This window comes from Haplochromis burtoni, unplaced genomic scaffold (assembly GCF_018398535.1).
Source record: "Haplochromis burtoni strain Fernald_Lab_line unplaced genomic scaffold, NCSU_Asbu1 Contig_2604, whole genome shotgun sequence".
Taxonomy (NCBI): Eukaryota; Metazoa; Chordata; class Actinopteri; order Cichliformes; family Cichlidae; genus Haplochromis; species Haplochromis burtoni.
Window position 1 is genome coordinate 42 of NW_024584965.1, and position 8,154 is coordinate 8,195.

Sequence of the window (8,154 nt, forward strand, 5' to 3'; positions counted from 1 at the left end):
GAATCGCGTTCGACTACTCCGCCTACTTCACTCACCCTATCGCAGAGGATCGACATATATCATATATAAACAAATCATATTCATATTCACTTATATATATATAAATCTATATATATAATATCATTATATATATAAATATATATAAATATATATTATATATATATATAAATATATATCTCAGGCCGTCCCGCATAGCCGTATACGTAAAATCTAAGAAAGGCCCGTCCATCAGGGGCCGCCACCCCCAGTCCACAAAGTTGGAAAAAAGAAAAAAAAAAAAATTGTACTTATTATTCTAAATACAAAAAATAATCCCACGTTAATTAAATGCGAAGTAAAGCTTATTTAATAGAAATATTATTTGACAGCCAGCCGGACATTAATGGCACAGAACTTGCAATGGAAATGCAGAATTTCCCACCATTGCCATCAAAGAACATGACAAACATGGAACTCTTGACCTTCCTGCATGAGAAGAAGCTGGCAGAAATTTACCCCAACATGTGGGTTGCTCTGAGAATCTTTGCCACTCTTCCTGTTACAGTGGCTGCTGCTGAAAGAAGCTTCTCTAAGCTCAAACTCATTAAAACCTACCTGAGATCTACTATGATGCAAGAACGTCTCAGTGGACTTTCCATCATAAGCATAAATCATGTGGTCTCAAATCAGTTGTCATATGATGATGTTGTAGATGACTTTGCTGCAAGAAAGACTAGGAGAGTAAGGCTGTAGCAGGTGATGTGAGGTTGATGAGGGGGTGGTGTACAGTAATTTGTAAGTCATTCTAGTTAATGCAGTATTAAAAAGCACAACTAGAGAACTCTGTAGGATCCCCTTTTTTGTAATATAGTTGTTAAAGTCATACTGGTTTATTTAATATCTTGTTTTGTGCAGTGCCTTATTTATATTGTATTTTTAATTTATTTTATCCAACTTGTTGACACGTTTTATTGTGTTTATGTATGTAAAATTTATTGTATTTCATATATTCATTTTTTATTTTTTGTATTCATTTATTTATTCATATATTTTTTTATCTTGTTAATTATTCTGATTGTGAATTTGCTTTCTTTAAGTAAAAAAAAAAAGGTCAAAGACAAAGCTATTCGGTTTCTTGTGAGTACATACACTACACTGCCGATGTAGGGGGGCGCCACCTAAAATCTTGCCTAGGGCGCCAGATTGGTTAGGGCCGGGCCTGATATATACATATATATATAGAGAGAGAGAATATATATATATATATAGATATATATATATATATAATATATATATATAGATATATATATATATATATATATATATATATATATATAGATATATATATATAATATAGAGAGAGAGAGAGATATATATATATATATATAGAGAGAGAGATATATATATATATATATATATATATATATATATATATATATATATTATAGATATAACTAATATAGATATATATATAGATATATATATATCATAATAATCTGACAATACTATAATATTGGCCATATTATATTTACATTACCACAGTGAGATGACTTTAGTCTCATGAACAACATTAACTAATTGTTATTTACTAACTAATCTTAAATGACTGTTCAGCACAGAAATGAAGCCCAACAATCATGTTTTACAGTCCCGTGGTCTCAGCCTCAGATACTCAACTAATCAAAGTGATGTCATGACAAAAATGAATGACCAACAAAACATTTTTCTCCTTCATTTCTGTCACACAAAGCTGTATGTAACGTGTCTCGCGGTTAGTATCATGGTTGCTAGGCAACCTGAACAGCACGACGAAGCGTATACCGTCCCATTTTACAAGCCCCTCACTTCCGCACTTCTCGTACTTATAGTACGCACCGTGCGTAGTGCGCGTACTTCAAGCGTGCAGACCCTGAATTGGGACACAGCTATCCGTTCTGCTGTCTCCAAACTGTGGAGTAGAGCTCCTCCCACTGATCCCCCCCCCCCGCCCCCCCGCCACCATAATTCTTCATTCTGTGAACATACCAGTCAGCTACATATTTTAGTATTGCTCCTGCATGGAGCTGTTTTTCTTAGATTTATAGTCTACATATTATTTATTAATGCAGTTTGTAATTCTCTCTTACACAATGTCAGTCTTACTTTAAGTGTGTGTAGAGAGAGAGTGCAGGTTAAGTATCTATCGAGCATCAGTATAGTACAAGACCCTTACAGGCACCCGTGGCACTTTCATATAACTGTGTTGTTCATTTGTTGTTTATTGTAGATTCTACTATTTTTATTATTTTTTTTTTTTTTTACTCATATTTGTTATTAGGGCTGCCACAAACGATTATTTTGATAGTCGACTAATCAGATCATCATCCATTGGACGTAAAACGTACAGCTTATTGCACCAGCAGCATCTGCTCTTATATAACTATCATTAGCTTACAGCTTTAAGTGTTTAAGGTGCTAACTAAAAATAAAGACAAGATGATAGTTTATTAAATTTTAATGAAATTTGCAGATTGTTTCGGTGAAGTTTAATAAACTCCTTGCTATCTAAAATATAACAGGACACCGGAGTATATTCTCGAGCATCTCACACTTCTGATAATCAGTTGTCTGCTTGACGTTTATTCAGCTGTGTAAAAACTATAACTTTAATCTCAGCCAAACCGATTTACTCAGGAACAAATAAAATACTAAAAAAAGCCAAACAATAACATTTTTAAGTTATCTAAGTGACTTATATCATGTTTAACCTGAGTAGCGAAAGACGGCGGTGGGTTTGAAAACGATTTGCCGGGAGTCCGGTGTTCTCACGGCTCTAGTGAGCCTTGCCCCCGGCTAGCTATCGAGCTAGTGGGTAACAGACGTCTCCGAAAACGTCGGAGCGCTTTTGAAAATATGTGGTGTCTTGATAAACTGAGCAGATATTTGAGGTTTACACAGCTACATTCTCGCCTGAAAATATGTTAAACGTTTATTTTGTGACCCAGAAAGAATAATAAGAGTAATATTAAAACTAACTAGCTGCCGCCATTGTTGGAAACTGGAATTGGCTGAGCCGTGCTATGAATTCTGGGATATGTTGGGCCATACGCCTGACCCATCCTTCAAATCTGGGGAAAAGTAGGACGCATTTGTCGGCTGCATTTGCAGAAGTCTTTGAATTTGGAAAGCCTTCACAAATGCGGCCTCCGAAGGATGCGCCCCCTGAATTTGGACACAGCTTCTTCTTCTTCGGGGTTTAACAGCAGCTGGCATCCTTGTACATGCAGTGCTGCCATCTTCTGTTTCAGTCCGTTAGTACACTCTTAAATCCTACTACTTATTCCTGCGTCTTTTGGGATCTTACAAAGCTTTAAATAACGCGTTAAATTAGTCGTCGATGATTTTGATAGTCGACGTAATCGTGGCAGCTGAAGTTGATTAGGATTTGACTTTGGGAGGTGGGATTGGGCTGCTGCACTCAGAGCATGATCTTGAGATAGCTAGATTAAGGACATCTGCTCTGACTGACGTCTCCGAACCAGGAGTAAAACAAGCCCAACCTTCTGAAGTCTAAGCTGCTGGCTCTTATTTGCACACATGCTGACTCCAATGATTTTTGGCCATGTTGAACCTTCTAGCACTGCGAAAGTTTAAAAGCTCTTTGTTCCTGAAGTTTCATACACAACATTTGTTTTTCTTGTTTCGCAGCAGGGTCAGGATGACAGAAAACGACGTAGATAACGAGCTGTTGGACTATGAAGATGATGAGGTGGAGGTCGGAGGGGTTGGAGATGTTGGAGGTGCAAGTGACATGTCGATAAGGAAGGAGGGGGTGAAGGGCTCCTATGTGTCCATTCACTCCTCTGGTTTCAGAGACTTTCTACTGAAACCTGAACTGCTGAGAGCCATAGTGGATTGTGGGTTTGAACATCCGTCTGAGGGTGAGTAACTGGTGCCAGGAGGAAAATTGGGAACTGGTACAACCGCTGCTGATTTTATTCACTTTTTTTATCTTCTCTCTGTATTTGAAGCGTCTGATAAAGATTAATGCCAGTTCCTCCTTTAACAGAGCTGTGGTGGGTTGGTGTGTTGGCAACGGTAATTTTAGTTACATAACACATTTCATTATGCTCAAACTCGATGTGCTGAACACAGAAGATAAAAGCATGAAAATCTGTGTAGGTTTATGTGGTGGGGCGTGGACTGCGGTGCTGTGCGGATGCACCTGCACGGCATCCACAGTCAAGCCCGCCATGTTAAAACATGGGGACTGAGGGTTGTGGTGGTTCGACAAATGTTGAATAAAAATGGCTCAAAACACAGATCTGCGGTCCCGCCGTGCCTTAATTCCACCACACTGGCAGGGTGCATCCGCACGGCACCGCAGGCCACACCCCACCACAGTTTACAATCTAAATCATTGTAAACCTACAGTGAAAACAGCAAAATAGAATAGCCATTCATTGTAAATGTACAACAAATGTATAGGCGCTCCACACCAGCTGTGCTGGAATAAAATGTAAATAGAGAGCAGGAATAAATGGCAAACATAGCCATATGTACAGTCTAGAGGAATATGTACAAAACAAGACTAAGGCACACATTGGAGAACAAAGTGCTTGAAAATGGTGCAAAAAAAAAAACCAAAACCATATGAAGAGATCTCAGCACAGGGTAATGTGCTCAAATTTCCCAGTTCTTGTTAAAATGCGAGCAGCTGCATTTTGCACCATCTGTAGACCTCTAAAACTTTTCTTTGGTAGCCCAGAAAGAAGAGCATTACAATAATCAATACGTGAAGACACAAGTGCATGGAGCTTTCCCTAGCTCCTTACCCTAATCATGACAAATGAATGCCTAACTACATCCTAATTGTAAACCTGACACTAAAACCACATTTTGAGTCTCATTGTAGGTCAGTCAGAATAAAAAGGTTTTAAGCCTGTTTTTGAACGTAGGCATAGATATACAGTGGCTTTCAAAAGTATTGGGCCCCCTTGAACTTTCCCACATTTTGTCCCATTACAGCCACAAACATGAATCAATGTTATTGGACTTCCAAGTCAAAAGTGGTGCACACGTGAGAAGTGGAACAAAATCACACATGATTCCAAACATTTGTTACATATAAATAACTGCAAAGTGGGGTGTGTGTAATTATTCAGCCCCTGAGTCGATACTTTGTAGAACCAGCTTTTGCTGCAGTTGCAGCTGCCAGTCTTTTAGGGTCTGTCTCTACCAGCTTTGCACATCTACAGACTGAAATCTTTGCTCATTCTTCTTTGCAAAACAGCTCCATCAGTCAGATTAGATGGGCAGCGTTTGTGAACAGCAGTTTTCAGATCTTGCCACAGATTCTGGATTGGATTTAGACACCAGACAGGTCAGGGATAAAGTTATTGAGACATTTAAAGCAGGCTTAGGCTACAAAAAGATTTCCCAAGCCTTGATCATCCCACGGAGCACTGTTCAAGCCATCATTCAGAAATGGAAGGAGTATGGCACAACTGTAAACCTACCAAGACAAGGCCGTCCACCTAAACTCACAGGCCGAACAAGGAGAGCTGATCAGAAATGCAGCCAAGAGGCCCATGGTGACTCTGGACGAACTGCAGAGATCTACAGCTCAGGTGGGGGAATCTGTCCACAGGACAACTATTAGTCGTGCACTGCACAAAGTTGGCCTCTATGGAAGAGTGGCAAGAAGAAAGCCATTGTTAACAGAAAACCATAAGAAGTCCTGTTTCCAGTTTGCCACAAGCCATGTGGGGGACACAGCAAACATGTGGAAGAAGCTGCTCTGCTCAGATGAGACCAAAATGCAAAACGCTATGTGTGGAAAACTAACACTGCACATGACTCTGAACACACCATCCCCACTGTCAGATATGGTGGTGGCAGCATCATGCTCTGGGGGGGCTTCTCTTCAGCAGGGACAGGGAAGCTGGTCAGAGTTGATGGGAAGATGGATGGAGCCAAATACAGGGCAGTCTTGGAAGAAAACCTCTTGGAGTCTGCAAAAGACTTGAGACTGGGGCGGAGCTTCACCTTCCAGCAGGACAACAACCCTGAACATAAAGCCAGGGCAACAATGGGATGGTTTAAAACAAAACATATCCATGTGTTAGAACGGCCCAGTCAAAGTCCAGATCTAAATCCAATCCAGAATCTGTGGCAAGATGTGAAAACTGCTGTTCACAAACGCTGCCCATCTAATCTGACTGAGCTGGAGCTGTTTCAAAGAAGAATGGGCAAAGATTTCAGTCTGTAGATGTGCAAAGCTGGTAGAGACAGACCCTAAAAGACTAGCAGCTGGAACTGCAGCAAAAGCTGGTTCTACAAAGTATCGACTCAGGGGCTGAATAATTACACACACCCCACTTTGCAGTTATTTATTTGTAATAAATGTTTGGAATCATGGATGATTTTTGTTCCACTTCTCACGTGTGCACCACTTTGTGTTGGTCTTTCACGTGGAAGTCCAATAACATTGATTCATGTTTGTGGCTGTAATGGGACAAAATGTGGGAAAGTTCAAGGGGGCCCAATACTTTCGCAAACCACTGTAACCTACCTCAGGTCAGCAGGCAGCTTGCTCCAAAGAACAGGACCACAGATGCTGAAAGCACCCGTAGTGTGGGAACAGTTCAGAGATGTGCATGTGATGACCTGAGAGTTCTGACTCTGAAAGACCCTGAGAAAGTATACTGGAGGGCAAACCACAGAGAGCTTTGTGAAATAATTAAAGGATTTTAAAGGTAACTTTGCATTGAACTGGGAGTGAAAGAAATGGCTTGAGTACTGGTTTCTGGTTGCTGCATCCTGAATGAGCTGAAATTCTCCTGCTCATGTGTTCTCCTTCCAGTTCAGCATGAATGCATCCCTCAGGCAATCCTGGGTATGGATGTGCTCTGTCAGGCCAAGTCTGGGATGGGGAAGACAGCAGTGTTTGTTCTTGCCACTCTGCAGCAGCTAGAGCCCATCACCGGTCAGGTGAGGTGTAGCAGCCAGGACAGAGCTAAAAGGTGTTTTATTATATTGTAACAACTGTCATTTAATTGCTTTTCTGCATTTATTTTCATTTTAGATTTTAGATTCTACTTACAGCTGATTTTTAGCTAATGAGGACATTTGTTCTGTACTTGTGGAGCCTTCATGTCTAGATAAACAGGCTCAAAAACAAATCTGAAAGCAAACTCAGGATATTGCGTTGTGTCTTTTGTGTGAAATGCCGACTTTTACCTGACAGTCACAGAGTCAGTTGACTCCATGATGTTGTGATTAGGGCTTTTCACAACTCCTGACTGACCAACTGCTAACATCCAGATGAGAGAAAAATGTTTGAGTCACTCTTAATTATTACCATCCACTTGGCAGAACGCTTGGTAAAGAGTTTTGGGCCGTTTGAGTTTGAACGAAAGACTTGCAGTAGCGTGCAGAGAAAAAAGAACAGCGTACATTCAGATTTACAGATGCATCGTGTTTTCAAGGACCATAGTGCAGTAAATACATCCCATAGTGAATTAAGTTGGTACTATATCTTAATCTTTGCCATTTTTATGTGCAGGTCTCTGTCCTGGTGATGTGCCATACCAGAGAGCTGGCGTTTCAGATCAGCAAGGAATATGAGAGATTTTCAGAGTACATGCCCACTGTTAAGGTAAAGCAGCTTGAACTCATACATCAGTTTCTCCCAGCTCAAACAGTATGATGTATGCTTGTTTTCCTGCAGGTGGCAGTGTTCTTTGGAGGGCTGTCCATAAAGAAGGATGAAGAGGAGCTGAAGAAAAACTCTCCTCATATTGTGGTGGGAACACCAGGCAGAATCCTGGCACTGACGCGCAGCAAGACGCTCAATTTGCGTCACATCAAACATTTCATCCTGGATGAGTGTGACAAGATGCTCGAGCAGCTTGGTAAGTGGCACAACCCACTTTTTAAAGCAAAATCAGATCCAAATATGTGCCAGTGTTTAAAACCAAGAAACAAAGAAGAGGATAAGATAACATTCAAACCAACCTCTGTCTCATTAGCTTTGTGGTTTTTATGTATGGAGTCCACTTTCCTTTCATATTGTGTGAAGGTTTCCTGCCTCCCTTGGGGAGCTTGCAGCAGTAAATATGAGTCTGTGGTTTTCCTGTAATGTGTGATTTTTATAAGGATCATGAGGTATCCATCTTTTCTTTTCCCAGAATA

General features: G+C 40.4%; 1 protein-coding gene across 1 annotated transcript; it reads left to right on the top strand.

The window, feature by feature from the left end:
* Positions 1-3,372: 3,372 nt before the first annotated feature.
* On the top strand, positions 3,373-7,874 carry LOC102293583 (spliceosome RNA helicase DDX39B; the record flags this gene model as incomplete). The annotated part of the gene is given in 4 exon segments (XM_005953145.3): positions 3,373-3,899; positions 6,824-6,951; positions 7,526-7,618; positions 7,691-7,874. Coding segments are annotated over 4 exon segments (724 nt in total), but the record flags the coding sequence as incomplete, so codon positions are not given.
* Positions 7,875-8,154: the final 280 nt, after the last annotated feature.